At 54.9% G+C, this 21,437-nt stretch overlaps 1 protein-coding gene across 7 annotated transcripts in view; it reads left to right on the top strand.

Annotated features, from left to right (window-relative positions):
* Arhgef10l (Rho guanine nucleotide exchange factor 10 like) overlaps positions 1 to 21,437 on the top strand; it is a 133,745-nt gene that overhangs the window by 46,910 nt on the left and 65,398 nt on the right. For 3 of the 7 annotated variants that reach the window (XM_087215701.1, XM_004850396.3, XM_087215702.1), the window contains exons 3-8: positions 1,370 to 1,549; positions 2,305 to 2,338; positions 13,197 to 13,288; positions 14,199 to 14,282; positions 15,993 to 16,156; positions 19,878 to 19,994. In XM_087215701.1, the coding sequence (XP_087071827.1) occupies positions 1,370 to 1,549; positions 2,305 to 2,338; positions 13,197 to 13,288; positions 14,199 to 14,282; positions 15,993 to 16,156; positions 19,878 to 19,994 (671 nt within the window). Of the gene's footprint in view, positions 1 to 511; positions 571 to 1,353; positions 1,550 to 2,304; positions 2,339 to 13,196; positions 13,289 to 14,198; positions 14,283 to 15,992; positions 16,157 to 19,877; positions 19,995 to 21,437 lie in introns of all 7 variants that reach the window. The other 4 variants (XM_087215699.1, XM_021262914.2, XM_087215703.1 and 1 more) reach the window with 3 other exon arrangements.

The raw sequence follows: 21,437 nt of genomic DNA, 5'->3' as shown, positions 1-21,437 counted from the left end.
TTGTAATACCAAAAGAATACTATTACACTGTATTTTATTTTATTTTTGGTTCTGGGGATTGAACTCGGGCCCTTGCGCTCCCAAGGCAGGTGGTGGAACTACTGAGCTAAATCCCCAGCCCAACACAGTATTTTAAAATACCTGAAATACGCAATTCACGTGCAAACTGCAAGGCTGACTGCCTAATTGATTTCATGAGCCACCACTGGGCTTGTGATTAGAAAACCATGACCCCAGCTCCCTCCCCAATCCCTGTATCTCCTTTGTTAACTTGTCGATGTGGGTCAGAGTGTCAAAAGGTTGAAGCCACTTCCAGTTGGCCACAGGGCTTTGTGGGAAGGGTAGAGAATTTCTGGCTGGAGAGATGGTGGATGCCTATGGGTTTGTCCTGCCGCAGATGCTGGGAGAGAAATCTGGGCAGAGGGCATCACTGTTCGGTGGGATGGCTGGAGAGGTGAGGGCAGCTGTGCTCTTCTGGTCAGAGAATTCATTCTTTCTCTCACTCCTTCAGCCAAAGCTGCTGAGTCCCTGCCTTGGGCCAGGCCAGGATGTGACTGTAAAGGGGGACAGGTAGGGGAACATCTTTGCTCTGGGAGATTTGAGATCAGGAGGGGAGCACACAGCAGGACAAGGAGAGCACAGGGAGGAGGCAAAGATGGCAGCAAGCAGGGCCTGCTCTGTTAGGTGCTTGAGTTGAGCTTTGGAGGAGAAGGAAGAGGAGGAGGAGGAGGAAGAGGAGGAAGAGGAGAAGGAGGAGGAGAAGGAGGAGGAGGAGGAAGAAGAGGACATGACATGGCCTTGAAGGGGGCTGGCCAGGAGGAGCACAGGGAGTGGGCAAGGCCCTGCCCGTGGACCCTGTGCTGGTAGCTCAGGTCCCTGCCCCAGCTCCCGCCAGTCCGGCCTTAGCACCTGGGCGCTGCCTGCCTTCAGGCCAAAGCATCCCAGGCAGCTGATTTTCTGCTGCCTTTCTTGCCGGAAAAGTGCCTCATGCGAGACCTGCCTGCCTATGCTCATTTGTACCAACGCATAGGTGCACACAGACACACACAGGAAGGTGTGTGCCCGCATGCGCACCTGCGTTTAGAAAGCCTTCTTTTGGGGAGATGGAAAACAAGGAGGAAATACACATGTTCAAGAGCAGATGGGAACATGTTTGCCCTGGAGCTTGCTTTCTCCCCTCTGTCCACTGCCACCTGCTCAGACCCCTAACCCAGCCCCCTGTACATCTTAGGAGCATAGCAGGGCCATGGGGCCTGAGTATGACTTTAATCTCATTCTCAAGAGCTGCTCATGTTCTTTGCTCAGCTGTGCAGTGTCCACCTCCTTGACCACCTGTCCCTGTTGCCTGCTAAGCCCTTCTTTCCTCCAGGAGATCTGCTGGTCCCTGCAGCCCCAGGCCCGTCCCCCGAGGTAGAGGACCCTGGAGAGGCCTTTGAGTTCGATGACAGTGATGATGAAGAGGACACCAGCACAGGCCTGGGCGTCCCCTGCCTTGCCCCTGAGAGGAACGAGCCCCTGCTGATTCACTTTGACTCCACCCTCGGCTCCGGTAAGCTCTCTTGCACTACTTGGTTGGTCCTTGTCCCAGGTGTCTGGGGCTACAGAGTGTAGAGAGCTGCCTAGGGAGCGGGCTCCTGGGGATGCCTGGTGGCACCTTTGCTGTCCCCAGAAGGCAGGAAGGGGAACACAGGGGAAGAAGCCAGAGATTCACGCTTTCCTTGGGAATGGAGATTCCTAACATTCCTGCAACATCTGGCGCACTCTGGCAAGCTGTAAATGAGAGAGCTTTGCCCGTTTGCTGTGGAGACAGTTGCTGCCCAGAGCTCATGCCTGAGTCCCTCCCAGCTTCTCCCCAAGTGCATCCACCCCAGCCCAAGGAGCAGCCCTTTCCCAGCAGCCTCGGGCAGCCGGGGAGGGAGGCTCCCATCAGGCTGGCGTTGAGTGGTGACTGCTGGGCTCTTAGGTTCTGTCATCTGGGAGAGGCCCTGGGGACCAGACCAGCCAGAACTTCCTGCAGGCTGGGATGGCAGCTCCTGGAGGAGCTGGGGTTGTGGAAAGCTGGAGGGCCAGGGCCTGGGGGGCTGGGTCTTGGAGGGTGGGGCTCTGACTGACTTTGCAGTGTGGGCCGTGAGGTGGGGGTGGGGCAGTACAGGTAGGACAGGGAGGGAGCTTAATCACCAGCAGGGAAGAGGGGACCCAGCAGCCTGGCCTTCTGGGAGGTGGCTGGGTCAGAATAGGGGAATAGGCTGGGTCATGGGCCCAACTTCCTGCCTTATAGGCTCTCCCTCCCCTCTTCTCCTGCAGACCTGGACCCAGCGACTGCACCACCGCAGACAGAGTAAGTGCACTCAATGATGCATCACCTCATAGACTGGAAAAGAGGAGAGACCCGGCAGGGCTGTGGGATGGGAGGAGGGGAGGAAGAAGCTCCACGAGCCTTTGGAAGGAGGCTGTGGTTTCATAAGCCCCTCTCCAGGGCAGGACAGGACAAGGTCAGCCCCTGCCATGAATTCGGTCTCTTGCCCGGAAGCCTGTGCCATGGCACAGAGCGGGCCTGGCCCCAGCCCTCCCTCTGTTCCTTGCTAGCTGCATGGCCTCTGCGGAGTCACAGAACTCACTGCAAGTGTCTGCCTGTGTCTTTGTGAAGTGGAAACAATGAAAGGGCCATTCCTGGCACTGTCATTGAGAACCAAGTGGCTGCTAGGGCATTGTTTTGCCAGACATCCCATTCTCATTCTTTTTGTTTGTTTGTTTTTGTTTTGTGAGACAGGGTCTCACTATGCAGTTCAGGCTGGCCTAGTACTCACTATATAACCCAGGCTGACCTTGAAATTTCTGGTGATTCTCCTGCCTCAGCCTCCCGAGTGTTGGGATTACAGGCATGTGCCACCACACCTGGCTCCCCATTCCCACTCTTGTGACTGTTGTCATCGGGGACTCTGTCCTTCTGTCTCTGTGCAGTCTCATGGTTAAGAGCCAGGGTCAATGAGCACCAAGTATGGGACTCCCTGTATAAGTCAAAGACCTCCGTAAAATGGACCAATGATGATTCCCTGAGCGTGTGTAGCCTCACAACAGATATTTAATTAGAACAGTTGGGTTTTTTTCTTCCTAATACTCAGGACTAAACTCAGGCCCTTTTTAATTTTTCCTTTTTTTTTGAGACAGGATCTCACTATGTAGTCTATGCTGGCCTTGAACTCTTGGCAATCCTTCTGCCTTAGCCTCCTGAGTGCTGGGATTACAAGCATACACCATCATGCCTGACTGTTTTTTATACTTTGAGAGAAGGTCTTGTTAAGTCACTAAGTTGCCCAGGCTGGACTCTAGCTTCTTATGATCCTCCTGCCTCAGCCTCCCAGAGTGCTGAGATTATAGGCACCACAACACCTGGCTAGGACAGTTGCTTTGAATCCCAGCTTCTCTGTGTTCTTTCTGCTCCTGGCTGGCAGCTGAGGCTCTCTGGGTGCTGGTGTCCAGAGTCTCTCCTATAGTGGGGAGTCTAGGCCAGGGGCGTTAGGGGCTGGTTGAAATTCTGGCTGTCTTGTTGGGGAAGGGGTCTGCGCCTGCCTGTCTCCCTGGGGAACTGGGCCCAGGGCTAATTCTCAAGCCAGCCCCGGCCCCTGCAGGGGTGGTAGTCCTGCCAGTGCTCATTTACCGCCCAGAGTGGGTGGACCCTGGGAGGATTTCTGCCAGGCTGCTGCCCTGCAATTAGGTCCAGCATTAGGGCCACCTCTCCTCCTAACGAGGGAGCTGGGGTGAATCTGCAGCTGCTCCCGTGCACCAGCTGGGAGGTCTTGATAACTGGACTCTCTTCAGAGAGGGATGGGGCTGGGGTCAGTGTGGTCCCTGAGCAAGGCAGGCTTTTGGTGCTGGCTCAGTCTGTGCTCTCTTTCCGCCCCCACCCCGCCCCAAGACTTGGGTTCCCCTCTCTGCTGTGGCCCAGCAGTCCTGGTCCTGCTGCGTCCTGGGGACCTGGCTCTGGAGCTTGGCCACAGTGACTCTGCAGCCAGATCAAGTTTCAGGCTGGCGCCGGACACCATGCGGGGGCCGAGTGACCCACTGGCCTGGAGCTGATGCATATGGTGATGTTTTTCGTCATCCTGTTGGTTAGCATGGTTAGGATCGGTCAGAGTGGGCCAAGGTCCAGTCAGGGAGGGGGCCGGGCTCTGCCTTTAACCGTCTGCCCTCCTCCCTGCACACCACCTCTGGTCCTAAACTTGCTCTGGAGTTGCTGGCTCCCTGGACACCTTCTCCTGGGTGACTGTCACATGGCTGTGTGGCTTTGGGCTCCTTGAGAACCTCTCTGTGCCCCACTTTCCCCATCTGTTAGGTGGAAGTACTTGTGAGGTGTCAAAGTGGACTGGTATAGGACCCCCCTCACCCCAATGCTTGTGTCTGGCACCTCCCCAGCAACAGTAGTGAATCAGTGTTACTTCCGAGTGTGCTACCTGGGCAACAGGGCTTTAAGTGCCACTTACTGGACACTGTTCATGGGACGTGTCCCCCTGGAGAATATGGGTTAGGATAGGGTCCCTAAGGTCCCTGTGAATTTACCCACGGGAGTGTGTAGGGCGTGACTTCACGAAGGGAGATGCTGCTGCCTCCTGACTCCCTGTCCAGTGCTCTCAGCCTCATTCCCTCCTTCTCATCTCTGTTGATGGAGGTTGCAGCTGCTCCTTTGGTTTTTGATTTTCCACTCTGGGATCTTCTGGGGGCAGAATCCATCCAGGGCACTTTCCTCCTCCCCATCATCCAAGAAAAAAGGAAAAGAAAATCTTGATTTTCTTTTAAAACTTGCCCAAAGGTGACAGATCTCAGGGTGAGGACGTTTCAGTCTCTTTGGGCTGCATTTCCTCCGAGGCCTGCTGGGAGGTCTGGAGTGGCTTCTTCCCGGCCCCCGCTCCTGAGGCTCCTCCTGAGTAGTTAGAAGGCTGCTGAGATCTGCACAGCTTTGGTGTCAGTGACCTCACCCCTGCAGGACACCTGATCCCCAGCTGGGGAGTGGGAGGCAGGGCCAGCCTTGCCCTCTTCGCAGCAGGTGAGCAGAGCCACTGGGCCGTGAGCTGCCAGGCAGGAGTGTAGCTGGCAGCCAGAGGGCTGGCAGTGGTTCTCTGGACCCCAAAGAGCTGACTCTAGGTCTGGCAGGTTGCTTGCTGTCCCCAGACTTTCTCTCTCTTTCTTCCTTCCTTCCTTCCTTCTTTCTTTCTTTCCTTCTTTCTTTTTTTTTTGTTTTTTTTGAGATGATCTCACTATGTAGCCCAGGTTGGCCTCAAACTCACAGCAATTCTCCTGCCTCAGCCTCCTGAATGCTGGGATCACAGGCGTGCACTACCATACCCAGCTTCCAGCTTCTCTTTCTAAGCATTGAAATGGGGACTGTCCGTCTTCTCTCTTACAGGGCACTGTGTGGAGAATCTAGACAAGGGGCTTAGCCTGGCTGGCCCATGCCAGTTGCTCCAGCAACACTGCACTACTGGGCTCTATGCCCCTGGGAGTTAGACCTGGGCCCTAGTGGGTGTTCACCCACACACTGTGGCCACGGGCAGCCTCCCCACCTCTCTGTGTCTGCATCTTCTGTGCTCATGGCAGGGTCAAACTTGCCTCGGGAGTGGTGCTATGAACAGGTCAGGCTGACGGGGTGCCCAGGGCCTGGGCAGGCAGCTGCACTGATGAGGGGCAGGTGAGCAAGTGGACAGTGGTAAACAGCTCAGAGGTCTGGGGACTCCCATGTCTCTGTGTGTGCTTGCCTGGGTCACCCGGAGAAGGCTGCCGTGGAGTAAACAGAGCTGCTGGTGTTGCTGGTGTGTGTTAGGAGTCAGCCACCCTGCTCGGCCCTCCCAGGGGTGGAAGGTGGCCGGGACCTCCTCTGACCCCTCTGGGAAAAAGCAGACTTCCTGCTCCACCGACTGGCAGTGCGTTCTCTTCCCTCTGTGGGACACACAGACCTGCTAGCCGATAAGAATAATCACAGCCTCAGACAGGATCGGTGATAATGACGGTGTTTACTGTGCACCACGCACGGAGCTGGATGCCCAGATCCCTGTCCCTCTCCCATCGCTAGGATGTAGGGACTGTCACTCCCCAGGGAAGCCAGGTGGTGTGTTCCAGCTATGAATATTGGACCCCAGACTAGGACTGTGGCTCCCCTCACCCCTGAGTATCCCACCCTCGGGAACTTGCCCTCTGCTTTGTGGTGGGAGGGTGCCACCCCACTGTGCATTTACTGGGGTGAGGATTTCGCCCATGGAGAGAGCTCTCCAAACCCCCTGAAGTGTTCTATGGACCCCCAGGAACTGGGGCAGTGCCTGGTGTGTGGCTCTGGGCAAGTGGAGGTGGAAGGGTGAGAGTGTCTCCCCACTGCAGGTCAGCTCCAAGGGGGCAGGGACTACATCTGTTTGGGCAGAGGGGATATTTTGCTAGCTGCTGTGTCCTCATGGCTTAGCATGCTGTCAGGCGCGGGGCAAGTGCTGCAGATATGGTTGTTGAGTGTCTGATGGATAGAGGGGCTTCGAGGGTCTGAAAGGCGACTCTCAGCATCTCCATGACAACCAGGAGAAAACAAATTGTGCTGCAATGAGATCTCTGAAGCTGGATTCTGACCCTGGCAGAGGACAGAGACCAGGACAGAGGCCAGTGGAGGTGGAAGGTGGACAGGAGTGGCTGAGTGGCCTGAGACCAATCTGGATTACAGATGGTGTTGGCTGCCACTTCTCGAGTCACTCTTGTACCGAGTGCCTCACGGCTAGGAGCCCTCAGAGCCATTGTGCAGGTGAGCAACTGAGGCTTAGAGAATTGAAGCAGGCGACCCAGGATCTCCTGAGCTGGTAAATGGCAGGGTTGGCATTAGGTCCCTCTGCCCCCAAAGCCACCCACCGAATCCCATAGTGTTTGCCTCTCCTGTGGGGTTTGAAGCTGGAATGTTAGCACCACCCTCCCCGAGCTCTTGCTGCCACCACTGCTGAAGGAGTCAGGGCGCTGGGTGCACGGTGGTGGCCAGGAAACCTGAGCACAGATCTCCAGCTTCCTGTGTTTCTCCTGGACCTGGGCCTGCACCCCTGGCCGCTGAGAGCAGCAGCCCCTGGACTCTGGCCCCATCTGGAGTTGTTTGCTTTTCCTGCCTGGTTCTGCCCCAAAGCCCCTTGTGGCCTCACCATTTCCCGCTGGGTCAGTGTTTGGCTGGCTCCTGGCCCAGCCGTAGGGATTCTAATTGGCCCCCTTGGGATACTTGTCCTCCTGTCCTCCCCTTCCTGGGTTAGCAGGACAGGGTGGATCATGCTGCCCATTGGCTGGAGTCTCACCCGGGGCTGGAGCCTGCGGGAAGCATTGGGTGGTGAACTCCTGGGAGGGCCAGGGACGCCCACCCTCCCCCGATGTGCCAGGAGCAGCTGTGTTTCTGGTGTCCACAGCATGTGGGCCTCCTGTGCCCGGCCCCACAGGGTCCAGGTGGGAGCTGAAACTGAACAGATACCAGCTTTCCCCCACCGGAGTCCTTCATGGGAGTGTTTTGGGGTTCAGGCTCCCGTTTCCATAAAGACCTCTCTCTGTCCCCTTCCTGGTCCCTACATTATATCTCTGTGTTCTCCACCCCTGCTTACAGGGATCTCAGTCCCTACATCAGAGCCAGGACCTCTGGGTCCCAGGCCCTTTGAGGACCCTTTGAGCTGCATGGCCACTTCCCTAAAAGCCACACAGGAGGACCCTGTGCATATGTTAAGTGCTCTGGGTCCCCACAGTGATGGGATTCTGCTTTATTACCCTTCATCCCAGGTGCCCAGTGCAAAGGGCGTAGTGCAAATAGCTTATTCATGCGTGGCCTCTACTGGTCATGCAGCCCTGTCTGCATCTCCTTTGTATTCTCACAACCAAGTTAAGCAGAACAGTGGCTCCCCCAAAGTGTCCCTGTCCTGCCCGCAGACGCTCCTCCTGTCCTTCTGTTGCACATCTTGGGTGAGTGCTGTGCTGGGGGCTGGCACCCTGGCCGGTGGTGTGTTTTCCGTGTGTGTGTGTGTGTGTGTGTGTGTGTGCATGCACACACATGTGTGTACTTAACACTTGCTATATGCTGGTCCCTTATCTCAGGAGTCTGAGACACACTTGGCAGGCACTGTCTCGATCCCTATTTTACAAATGAGTCAGCAGGCACAGATCGGAAGCGCTGTCAGTCCAGGGCTGCCGCCCAGTGAGAGGAGGCAGAGCCAGGGTTAAACCCTGAACCTGTGTTCTAGGCTGTTCTGGTTCTGCCGTCTCCCACACCGGTCTGGTTTGGACCTGGTCTGTATCCATGAGTCACGTGACAGAGGACCTGTTTGTGGGCTTAGCTACCTAACCCTCAGTTTCCCCTCTGGAAGTGGGGTGATGAGACCCCCTGATGGGGGTTTTGGGAGGATGAGCTGAGATGGAAGCACTGAGATCCAGTGCTTGGTCAGGGAGCAGCTTGATACTTCTGCTGCCAAAGTTTGAGGGTCTGTCCAAGGCAGACCTTGGGATGAGGGGCCCATGCTGGACCGCTCCCATCTTTGATTATTATTATCACTATTTTGGTGGTACTGGAGCTTGAACCTAGGGGCATTCACCACTGTGCCACATCCAAGCCTCTTTTAAAATTAATTAATTAATCAATTAATTTATTATGGTACTGGGGATTGAACCCAGGCCTTTACACTGAGATATATGTATATATTTTTAGTTTTTAAATTTGGAGATAGGTCTTACTAAGTTGTCCAGGCTGGGCTCAAACTTGTGATCCTCCTGCTTCAGCCTCCCAGAGGGCTGAGATCACAGGTGTGTACCACTGTGCCTGGCTCCTTCTTTTTTTATTTTTTATTTCAAGACAAGATCTCACCAAGTTGCTCAGATGAGACTTGAACTTGTGATCCTCCTGCCTCAGCCTCCTCAGTGCTGGGATTATAGGTGTGCACCACCATACCTGGCTCCTAATTCATTCTTTATTTTTTTAAATTAAAAAAAAATTATTTTGGTACCTGGAATTGAACTCAGGGCCTTGAGCTTGCCAGGTAGGCACTGTGCTGCTGAGCTATATTCCCGGTCCTCCTAATCCATTCTTTTTTTTTTTTTTTTTTGAGACGGTCTCACTCTGTAGTCCAGGCTGGCCCTGAACTCACTATGTAGCCAGGCTGGCCTTGAACTCTGAGGCAGTCCTTCTGCCTCTGCCTCCGAGTGCTGGCATTACAGGCGTGAGCCACCACGCCCGGCTCCTAATCCATTCTTAACATTACCAGATAAAGTTTTTTTCCTCGGTCCCTTCCTTCCTCGCTCCCTTCTGCCCTTCCTTCCTTCCCTTTTTAGAAGTCGTACGTATTTATTGTCAGAAAATTAGAAAGTACAGATTAAAGGTTGCTGACTAATCCACTGATGAGACTCATGCCCCCATGATCCCAATCACCTCTTGAAAAGCCCCACCTATGAGTGCGTGAGGCTTTGGGGGCATCCAGGTATAGACTGCAACACTGTCCATGCTCTGCGGGACCTTGAGACATCAGAGAGGAGGTGTGGGCCTGGAGCTGGGCTGGGGTGGTGGGTGGGGTCAGCACCTGTGTGATTATGGGCTGTTCAGTGAGGGTACCTTCCTCAAAGGTCCCACCTCCTAATACTACCACCCTGGGGGATTTGCTTTCGCTGTGGGGACTTTGAGGAGGACTCAGACCAGAGCAGAGCAGGTGGGGACTTGAGCCTGGGGCTGTGATTCTCTGCTGAGAGCTCTTTCTTGCCTTCCTTTGTATACAGTGGTGGCTGAACAGGCCAGGGTAAATGCCTTCTGAGGAGGCAAATCTACGGTGAATACTTTTTTTTTTTGTACTGGGGATCGAACTTGGGTCCTTGCGCTTGTGCAGCAGGCAGCGAAACCACTGAGCTAAATCCCCAGCCCTGGGGGTGAATACTTGCGTGCAAATTCTCACCTTTCAGGATGTGAAGGAACACAGGCTTTGCAGGCAGACAAACTCTCCGTTCGATCCCAGCTCTGAAATAGCAGAGCGAGTGATTTTTTTCCTTTGTGAGCATCAGTTTTCCAGACTGTAGAATGGGGATAATAGCACCTATCTCCTGTATATTCCTGTGAAACTAGATTTGCAAATACATGTAAAGCAAAACAAGTAGCAAGTGCTTTTTTTAAATAGCAGTGCTGGGGCCTTTGCACTGAGCTATATTCCCAGCCCTTTTTATTTATTTATTTTGAGACAGGCTCTTGCTTAATTGCTCAGGCTGGGTTCGGACTTGTGACCCTCTTGCCTCAGCCTCCAGAGTGCTAGGATTATGGGCGTGCACCACTACACCTGCTTCGCAGGTGCTTCTTAAAGGTTGCTGATTGTCATGTTATATATGAAAGCTAAGCAGGCCTGTGGATGGAGATTGTCAAGCCAAACCTTTGAAACTGATGTCCACTTTGGCTAGAACAATTTGTTTTTTGCTGAGCATGTCTCCCCTCCCCCCCTTTTTTCTTTTCTTTTTTTTTTTTGCAGTACTGGGAATTGAATCCAGCACCTTCACATTGAGCTATATGACCAGCCCCCCACCCCCAAGTAAATTTTTATTTTGGAACCGGGCTTGATGGCACACATTTGTAATGGCACATATTTGTAGCACTCGGGAGGCTGAGGCAGGAGGATCACTATGAAGTCAAGACCAGCCTCAGCTACATAGTGAGTTCAAGGTCAACCTGAACTACATAGCGAGACCCTGTCTCCAAACAAACAAACAAACAACAAAAAAAATGCCAGGGATTTAGCTCAGTGGCACTGCGCCTGCCTCAAAAATGCAAGGTCCTGAGTTCAATCGCTGGTATGAAAAAACAATTATTTTGGGACCAGGTCTCATTAAGTTGCTAAGTTGCCTAGGCTGAACTCAGATTTGCCTCCCCATGTGCTGGGATCACAGGTGTGCACCACCACGGCCAGCGTGTCTTTACATTTCCTAGTGGCTGGATTCAAGAGCTCCAATGATGTGTCTGTGTTGAAGAGCCAGTGGGGCAGGGAAGCAGCTCTCGGAGATGAGGGCTCCGCTCTTCTCCTCAGACCAGCACCTTGTCCCTGCTCCGAAACAGCCTTGCCCGCTCCTGGCTTCAGCTTCCCATCCAGGAAAAGCACTCTCATCCTCACCCTGGGCAACACTAATGATTTCCAGTAGGAGCTGAAACCTGCTTCTCCGACATGTCGCTTAGACCTGGCTGCCCAATGGGTGGCAGTTAGTCTCATGTGACTTCCGGTTAAATAAAATGAAAAACTGAACTCCACAGTCATGCTGGCCACATCTCAGGTGCTCAGTGTGTACGTACATATGGCTGGTGACCACCGTCCTGGACAGCACAAGGGACCCTTCCGTCATCACTGCTGTCTGGGCCTCATCATGGCAGACAGTGGACGGCAGTGGGAAGAGTCCCACTTGGGAGCTGTATGCTGGCTTCTCAGCCTGGCTTTGCCACTTCCTGCCAGGGTGATCTTGGGGTTTGCAGGTGGAAGGGGAGGAAGCTGGGATCCACTCTATCTGGTGTGATTGGAAGGTGAAGAGAAGGCTCTGGCTCCTAATGGTGCTCAACAGTGTGGATTCCTATCTCCTGAATCCCCAGCACTGTTCTGGTTTTCACCTCCTGTCCCCCTGTTCTGTGACAGCTCAGGTGCCAGGAAGTTCCAGTTAATTCCTTGGCAATGGTAGCCACTGTCTCAGACAGTGTAAGTCCTCTTCCCTCTAGCTTGGCACAAGTGATCATTGTTTTGTGTGCATGTGTGTGTGTGTATGAGTGCGTTGAGTCTGGACTTTTGTTATTGTTGTTGTTTATTTACTTATTTATTTTTTTGGTACCGGGATCAAACTCAGGACCTTGTGCTTGCTAGGCAGGCGGCGGAACCACTGAGCTAAATCCCCCGCCCTTGTTGTTTTTAGACAGGACCTCACTATGTAGTCCAGGTGGGTCTTGAACTTGTGGCGATCCTCCTGCCTCAGAGTGCTAGGATAACAGGTGCATGCCACCAAACCTTGTCTGAGCCTGCATGTAAAAAAGAAAATTCATGTACGAATGATTTCCAGTATATAGAAAAGTTGCAAAGGTAGCCTGTAGAGTTCCCAGTAGACCAGTTTCCCCATTGCTGGCACCTTATGTGACCATGGTACAGTCACCAAAACCAGGAAACCTGTCATGGCGCGTCACCACTTAGTAACCTTGTGCTCCAGACTTCACGTGGGTTTCACCAGTTTTCCCACGCGTGTTCCTTTTCCACTCCAGGATCCAGCGCAAGGTCCCAAATGTCTTCAGTCATAGCATCTCCTAACTCCTATGGCAGGTGACAGCCTTTCCGTCTCCCCTAAGGAGTCCATGACACTGGGAGGTGGAGGGGCCAGGGCAGATGTTTTATAGGATGGCCCCATCAGGGTTGTCTGCTGTTCCTCTGGCCTACGGCTGCGGTCTTGGGCAGGAACAAGGAGGAGGTAGGCGCCTGGCTGTAGCAGCAGTCAGGAGCCAGCAGTCCCTGCGTGTCTGGAGTTGCCCGCCTAATCTGCTGCTTGGTTCAGGTGGTGCCGGTTGCTCTGCCCCTTCCTGTTTGCTTATCTGTCTTAGGGAATGCTGGGCGCTGGTCCAGCCTGTCTTCAAGCTCTCCTCTGCACATTTGAAGCTGTGTAGTCCTCTTTCTTGCATAAGGCAGGGGATGCCCCAGCCTGACCTCGTTTGCATGTGGAGAAAGGAGGGAGCTTCCCCTTGGGTCTGCACTGCAGGAGGAGCCGGTCAATGCACAGAGCGGGTGGGTACTGACAACTGAGAACGCATTCAGCCTTCATGCTAAAAGCAGCAGCAGGGCCCACGCTGCCTTCTTCTGCTCTGTGTGTGCGTGTGTGTGTGTGTGTGTGTGTGTGTGTGTGTGTGTGTGTGGTACCGGGGATTAACGTTCTCAGCCCTTTTAATTTTCTTTATTTTGAGAGAGAATATTGCTAAGTTGCCCAGACTGGGCTGAAACTTGCAGTCCTCCTGCCTCAGTCTCCCAGAGTGCTTGGATGACAGGCATGCGCCATCCCATCTGGCTGCTACAGTGCCTTCTAAAGATGAGGAAACCTGGAGGGCTAGTGGCTTGTCCAAAGCTAGCCTGGCCCTGGGCCTCCCTGATGGGCCTTGCCCATCACATGCCCTGCAGACCGGGGATGGCATGAGTGTTGGAGCCTCTGGCTCACAGATCGTCTCTGGGCTGCAGGGTGCCAGCTGTGGTGAGCAATGGGGATGCTGTGGACGTGGTTTTCTCTGGGGTCCAGCGTTCCAGCTGGAAGCGGAAGAGCTCCCGTCGCAGTAAGTCCCCCACCCCTGCCTGCCCGCCGCCTACCTGGGGTAGAGCCAGGATGAGCTGAGAGTCCCCTTGAGGCCAAGAGCTTATGCTGGCTCCTGAGAGCCACAGGTTCAGCCTGCCTCCAAGGGCTGCCATGGGCTCGGTGGCTACTCTGTGGTAGATGGGCCACTGTCCACAAGAGCCGTGGTCCAGGAGTAGGCCCCACACCCAGCTGTGCATCTATCCCCGGGCTCCACTGACAGGCCCAGTGGGGCAAGGTCACTCTGGGAAGAGGACCACACAAGGGGTGGGCAGGAAAGGAAGGTCCAGGCTGAAGGGCCAGCATGTGCAGGAGCTAGAGGGCAGAGAACACCTGGTCCCTGGGTTAGCAGCCATTGGCTGTCCAGGTAAGGGGTGGCGTTCAGGGGTGGAGGGCAAGGGAGGCTATGTCTCCTCAGCCCCCGGCTCCCTCACTGGTGGGAGAGTGTTCAGTATGGCTGTGTCTGGTTCATGCGCTGGGGAGAGGGGAAGGTGGGACATGCAGGGGCAAGTGGGGGCTGCAGGGAGGACAGAAGCAGTGGTTAGGGCAGGGGGCTGTGACTTTCCCAGAAGACCCAGGGGCCAGGACAGGCTCCTTCAGGGTAAGGGCTGGTTTCCCACCTCCCAGCTCTGCCCAGAGGAGGAGCGGGTCCCCGGGCCTGCATATAGTGGTAGCCAGATATGCAGGCCCAGGGGTGGCAGGGAGGTGGGTGGAGGTCTGCACCTTGGAGTGGCTGAGTGCAGGGAGGAGCTGGGACTGCATCCCCAGAGAGCAGCGGTGGCTCTAGGCCTCGGTGCTGGCTGAGCCGTCAGGACACTGCAGCCACCAGCTGGTCACGGCTCCGGTGGCTGCCACCGCCCACCTGGTGCTCTTTCTCTGCCCTCCACTCCCAGTCGACCGGTTCACTTTTCCTGCCCTGGAGGAGGACGTGATTTATGACGACGTCCCCTGCGAGAGTCCGGATGCCCATCAGCCTGGTAAGGCATTTCCCTCGCTCCCTGCCTTGCCCACCCTCTTCGTGCCTTTTTATAGCCCTGCAGGTTTCCAGGTGGGGTTCATGGGGCCTCAACATGGCCAGGGCTTGAGTGTCCAGGGCTGAGGCTGCAGTGGCCATGGGTCCCCAGACAGGTCCCGTCACTGCTCAACCCCTGGTCCTCCCTCAGGAAAACAGGTTGACTCCGGGCTTCCCAGGGCTGTTGGGGAGACAAGAGAGTGTCAGACCCAGAAGGCAGTGTAGGTTAAGCTCGGAGAAGCCCTGCACCCTGCTCTGGGTCAGGACCAGGGTGGGACAGGTTGGCAGGGACATCATAGCTGCAGAAGGGACATGGGGTACAGGTGAGGTAGGTGCCACTGGAGCTCACCGAGTGGAGAGGAGGGATGTGGAGCGGCAGCCTGGCCCATCTCTGCTGGGACAACAGGTCAGGCTCCCTGTGTGTCAGGTCATTCAGCTGCTTTGGCTTGGGGTATCGCATCCTCATTTCTAGATGAGGAAAATGTAGGAGCAGGGTTGGGGTTCTAACCTGGAGTCAGAATGGCCCAGAGGATTTGGGTGGCATTTCGTGACAGGTGAAGCACATTTGAGCCCGTGATTGAGTGAACTCCAAGAAGCCGGCAGAGGGCAGGGCTTGTTGCTCCAGTCACATCAGAGAGGTTCAGCCACCAGTCCCAGATCACATAGCCCAGACTTGAATGGATGACTCTTTCTTTTCCTACTCTAGTAATCTGCCTGTTTTCAGGGGCTCCCTGTCCAGTAAGGGTACACCAGCCTTGCTTTCAAGGAGCCACTAGTCTGAGGGGGGATGTAGCCATCAGTGGTCAGCACCCAGTCCTGTGGGACAGCACACAGGCAACAGGCCAAGGACCAAGGGCCTGGAGCCATCTCCTTCCCCACTCCTGTCCCAGGAATGGACCGAGGGGCCAGTGAAACGCTTGCCTTTTCACAGCCTGGCTCGTGCCTGGGGTGCAGTTCCCTGCTTGTAGCTTCTGGAAGTCCAGGGAAGCTCAGTACCATGCTGGGGTCTTGTAGCGCCCACATGCTGCTTTCCCAAGCGACAGATTGAACACCTGATCTCTTGGCCCCAGTCTTCAGTGTCCTCACGGCCTGGGAGGTCCATATGTCCTTGCCTCACTGCGTTGAGGTGGTTAAGAGCAGGTGGGCGGGAGCCAGATAACCTGGTGAGCATTCAGCTCCAACTTTGTACCCGTCTTCTGGGGCTTTGGAAGAAAACACACTCCTGGTCCCTGGGCCAGGCACGCCCCCTACTGGACTGTACTGGACCCCACAGGAACTCAGACCTGGGGCCGGGGGAGGATTGGCCCCTTCCTGTGCGGCTGGTGCCCCAACAATCTCCAAGTACAGGAGGATGCTGAGGGCCCAAGTCAGGACTTAACCCTTAGCTTTCCTCCAAGAGAGGCCTGAAGGCCTGAAAGAGCGCTTGGGTCATAAAGTCAAACGATGTTAATAGGAAGCTACTGAGTGTGTGTGTGTGTGTCTGTGTGAGTGTCTGAGTGTGTGTGTGTGTCTCTCTCTCTGTGTGAGTGTGTGTCTGTGTCTGTCTGTGTGTGAGTGTGTGTGTGTGTGTGTGTCTGGCACTTGTGCTTGTCCCCATTTTCTTACCCACTCCCCACCACTGGGCTGGCTGCGCGGCCCTGGTGTCCCCGGCTCACCAGCCCTGCCCTGGCTGCAGGGGCAGAGCGGAACCTGCTCTATGAGGATGTGCAGCGTGCGCCCCGGGAGCCCGAAGACCTAGGCTGGAGCTCCAGCGAGTTTGAGAGCTACAGCGAGGACTCAGGGGAGGAGGCCAAGCCGGAAGCTGAGCCTGCCAAGCACCGAGTATCCTTCCAGCCCAAGGTGAGGGAACCTAGGCACTGGGACCCCTTCAGGGAAGGGGTGGTGGGGGTGAGAGCCAAGATCCATGGTTCCCCCAAGAGAGTGGTGAGCAGGGAGCCAGGGGCCCAGGTCGTCAGAGAGGCAGGGAGTGACCCCGGGCCACTGTGTGTCTGTGGAGAGCTCAGACTGGGGACAGGCGTGGTTTGGAGCTGGCATGGTACCCACCCACCCCACCCATTCTGTCCAGACCCAGTGAGTTGCTCGCACTGTTCATGGGCTCCGACTGGGCTTCAGAACTGTTCTCAACCCAGCCACCCAGCTGGTCAGCATCCTAGGGGCTGCTGGCACCATGGCAGAGGTGCCCATGGGGCTTCTTTCTAAGGCCTTTGATTGGCCATCTGGGCTTTTGGCTTCTCTGGTGTTTCTGCCTGGAGCAGGCCCACTCTGCCTATTTCACAGAGGGTTCTGCCAGGCAAGAGGAGGGCAGATGGACCATTGCTCCTTTCCAGGATGTCTTGACTCTTCCCCATTATTTTATGGAAGCCCCCAAGAGGCAGCCACCTGTTGTCCTGTGATTTGCAATTTAATGGCAGCAGCTTCTTACAGGGCTGCCTGACCAGTGGTGACAGGGACCCTTCCGGCTCCTTTTGAAATGACAGAGGCAGGCAGGTGAGATCTGCTCATGGCCCTGTCGGGTGGGAACTGCTGGGCCAGGCAGGGGCTAGGTGAGGCTTCTAGGGGCTTCCAGCTCATTCCTGAGTTTGAGGGTCCCCCCTGGGAGAGGTCAGCTGCTCCGGCCAGCACTCACACCCAGGAGTCTTCAGGCAGCCACACAGGGCAGGACCTCTGCAGCCCGACCTGCTCTGGATGTGCCCAGCAGTCTCCACAGCCCCTTCTCTTCTCCCACTGTCACTGGGCAAGGCCCTGATGGAGCCTGGAGGGAACCGTGGGTTCCTCTTGAGGGAAGGGAGGCTGGAGTTCAGGCTCTCCACCTGTGTGGCATCAGAGTCCTGTGAGGACTGGGTGGAATTGCAGATGCCAGGGTCACTCCCAGGGACTGTGGTTCAGAGTTCGGGTGGGGCCTGGCCACTGCCTTTTAACCTGCTCTCTGCCCCCAGGGATGCCAGGGACCTGTTTCTCAGCCCGAAGCTTGGCCCTGGGGTGGGATCTGGGGCTGCCTGGGAGCTCTGGCCCCTCACAGCCTCACGTCCTGGGATTTGGGCTCTGCCTCAGCCCAAGGTCACGTGGCATGGTTCTTGGGATCTCTAACACGAAGGCTTTTTCTCTGCCACAGGCCAGAGCCCAGCTAGCTGGGAAGGTGTGGGGCTGTGGGACCCTTTGCTCTGATGCTCACCTCTGCCCGGGGACCTTGCTGCACCCTGCCCATGGGGCTCTGTCCTTCTGAGCTGCTCAGCGTCCACCCCTGTGCCTGGCATCCCAGCAGCAGGGCGTGTTTGGGTAGTCATCACTGCTTGGCTGTGCTCTGTGTGTGCTGTGTGTGCCGTGGGCTCTGGGCCTCAGGTGTCTGGGGAAGTGTCTGTCCTGTCCTGGGAGTCTGACCTTGGCCCTGGACCAGGGGCCCAGCTGCAAGAAGTCTAATGGAGCCCCTGCCTCCGATGCTCGTAGAGGCTACCCCCAGACGGGTGTCTCTGGCCAAAGAAAGTGAAGGGGGGTGGCTGCAGAGGGACCTCCTCAGAAACACCTGGCCCAAGTGTAAGCAGCTGCTTTGGTCCTATGAGGACCACTCATGGCCACCTGCAGTCAGTGAGAGAATTTTCCCACACCTCTGCCCTCTGCCTATGACCACCTCATCAGGTGGTTGGGGCCGGGCAGGACTTGTGCCAGCTCTGGTCCCAGCCTCCTTTATGGAGGAGCTCAGCAAGTGACTTCTGAGCCTAACATTTCCTAGTCGTCAGACCCTGAGAAGTCAAGGGCTCCAGAAGGCCCAGGAGCCATGGCTTTATTGTGGGAGCTTATGTGTGCTTTGGGAGTCTGGGTCACTCTTTGGGTCCCTGTCTTGGATCCTTTTTGCATAAAAATAGTGGCCACCCACCCACTGTGGTACAGTTTGCAAAGCAAGTTCATTTATTTGATTTTCCTGATACCCTAGAGTGGTTAGTATTATTGTCATTAAGATGCTCATTTTCTTGACCAGAATAATCTATGGGACTGAAGCTCAGAGATGTTAAATGACAAGCTTAGGGTCACAGCCAGTAATGGTAGAGCCAAACTCAACATCACATATGAATGAAAATACCTCAGCCATCTCTTTGTCCATCCATCCATCCCTCCATCCATCCATCCAACTGTCCTCTATCCAACTGTCTATCCATCCATCCATCCAACTGTCCATCCATCTAACAAATACTGAGCTCTTGTAATTTAAAAGAAAATCATAATGGCTTCCATTTTCTGAGTGCCTACTAAGCTCTGGGTTTTACATGTGGTATCCATTGAATTTTCTCAGCAGCTCTGTGAAGTAGCTATTATTATGGCCACCTATAGAGGTAAAGGACTGTTCTAGCTGGCAAGCAGAGAGCTATGATTTGTGTACAGGCTGGCCTGCCTCCGTGCCTCACTCTTGATCTTCCTACCTGTCTATTTCACTAGTAACAGTACCTGTCTTGGTCTTCTTTACCAAATAGCCTAATATCCCGGTTACAGCTTATGAATGTATGAATGAATGTTTGAATGTATGAATGAATGTTTGAATGTATGAATGAATGTTTGAATGTGTTTCTTCTGTCGCTCCACCTCCCACTCAATGTAAGCCAAACACCCATCCTGCCGTCCATGCAGTTGTCTGCCCCTCCCTCCCTCCCTCCTTTCATTCACCTCTTCCTTCACTGGTGTGCCAGGGTCAGCTTGTGCCAGCCCAACAAAAACTCAGGAACCACCTGGGTGCATCTCTTTATGGATCCATGTCCAACCATGTCACTTTGGTAGCTAGAAATTGGCTAAGATGTGCATATTCACACCATGGAAATGCTCTAGAGCAGGGGCACTATTTCTGAAAAACCAGGAAGTATTTCCTGGAATAGTGCTGCCTGTTGGATGTCCATTTGCCCACCCATCCATCCTTTTACTCCCTTGCCTGTTTCTTCATCCTTCCATCCATCACTTGCCCAGCTGTATGGTCACACAAGCAAATGTATCTAATTGTTCACCTACCCATTTGCCTGTGTACCCATCCGTCTGTATGTTTGGTATCCATCCATCTGTCCAGCCACTCTCTACCCATCATCCATTCTTTCTGTGCACTTGTGCACATATTCATTTATCTCTCTGTCCGCTCATCCCGCCCATCCCACCCATCCATCCACCACCAACCATCATCTTACAAACATACCGAGAGCCTCTTAGGTTACAGGCCCTGTGCTGGGCCTTGGGGTGGGGAGAAGATGTAGTTCTTACCTCCCAGCACTGTTCTCCTTCCCTGAGAAAGGGGATCTGGGCTTGTCCCCCTCTTCCTTGGCTCCCCAGCAGCCAGAACCCCCTGCCAGGACTCCCAGCTGGCCGGCCTGTTGGGCTGGATGCTGCTAGAACAGATTCCAGCCAGACCTAGTCCAGCTGCTGCTTGGTTCCCCGGGATGCCACACCCCGCCTTCCCCAATTGTCCGATTGTCTGTCTGCCACTTGACCTGAGTCTCCTTTTTCCTCCGTTGTCTGTATTTTGTCTCCTTCCTACCCTGCCTGCTCCTCTCACCTGCTCTCCTTCTGCCTGACCGCTTGGGGGCTCCAGCTTTCTCCAGACCTGACTAGGCTAAAGGAGAGATACGCCAGGACTAAGAGAGACATCTTGGCTTTAAGAGTTGGGGGGAGAGACATGCAGGAGCTGAAGCACAAGTACGATTGTAAGGTACTGTTCATCCATCCCTCCCCATGCCTGGAGGGCCCGTTTGGAGCCTCAGACCTTCAGGGCCTTCCTGCTGTGCTGGGCCGTAAGGGTGGGCTGAGCCTCGGGTGCCCTGGGACCTGCACCCTGGCCACAGTTTGCACCTGGGCTGTAGCTGGGTGGTGGCTTAAGCCAGTTGTGCCTCCCATATTCTTGTTCCTTCCTGGATCTTTCCCCCACCTGCAATGGACATGCTAATGGTCACAAGAATTCCTGGGTGGCTTTTCAATCTTTAGGGCCCTCAGAATCACCTGCGGAGTCCTTTGTTAAAAATGCAGATTTCTGAGCTCCACCCCTGGGATGCTGATTCTGTAGGTCTGGGGGATGGCCCAAGAATCTGCATATTTAACCTCCCTGGTGGGTTTGGGTGATACTTTGAAAAATACAGTGTTGGTGACCTTGAACATTCCTGCCCCTCCATGCTGTTCAGAGAGGTCCAGGTTAAGGAGAAATCCGTGCACCTGCATGGATTGAACCCAGGCTTCTGGACAATGATGCTGTTGACCATTAGCAGCCCTTAATGGAGCACCTGCTGTGTCCTGGCAACAAGCTTTGTAGTATTGAAGACCTGGATTCAGATCCCAGTCTTACCACTTCCTCACTGTGTGATCGGGACTGCAAGATGCTCAGTGCTAAGAGCTTGGTGACTGTGGCCTGTTATCATCTCGTGCCTGATCGTCTTGTCCCCGGTACACCATCATTCAGGGCAAGGCGAGGACAGCATCTACTGGTGGTCAGCTCTCGTGGCCAGTGGTAGAGCTGGGATTCCAGCTGGGTCTCCACACACCAAAGCCTGAGTGCTGTCCCCTCCACAGCACTGCCCCCTGCATCAGAGCCTGGTTGCCCAAGAAGGGACACATTCACCATCCCCCAGGGTGGGACAGGTCTAACTGAGGCTCAGCGAGGGGCCGTGCAGGTCAGAGCCCAGAGCAGGCGCATTCCCCATCCATGGCCACACTGACTCGGGGACCTTCTCAGGTGTTTGCATGTTGCTTTTTCCTTCCACCAGGAAAATGCCAGCAAAGGGCTTTAAATGATTCCCCCCAAGTGTCCTGGTCCTAGGTTCCTGGGTGGCTTCCTTCCAAGAACGGGAAATGGTCTCAGTCTGGGAAGATGACCCCCAGAAGAGGATGTACCCCAGACGTGCAGACTGTCCTTCCATTAGATCTTCATAGTCTCCCGTGCCCCCCTCACAGGAGGCCAAGGATCATTCCCTGTAGATTGGGGAGCAGCTGGGCCCCACTTCCCCTTTTCTCCTGCCCGGGGACTGTTTCCAGAAGGCCGCCTTGTTCCTGAAAAGCCACCACCCTGCCCCTGCAGCTATGGCTTCTTGGCAAGCCTTCCTCACCCAGACCCTGGAGAAAAGCGTGGCCTTTAGCTAGGGACCAAGGGACAGTCAGGTGGGAC

The sequence above is a fragment of the Heterocephalus glaber genome, unplaced genomic scaffold, assembly GCF_053883595.1.
Source record: "Heterocephalus glaber isolate CG9 unplaced genomic scaffold, H.glaber_assembly_v1.0 deba00001452, whole genome shotgun sequence".
In the NCBI taxonomy this organism is placed as follows: Eukaryota; Metazoa; Chordata; class Mammalia; order Rodentia; family Bathyergidae; genus Heterocephalus; species Heterocephalus glaber.
This window is presented reverse-complemented; position numbering and strand designations above follow the sequence as displayed.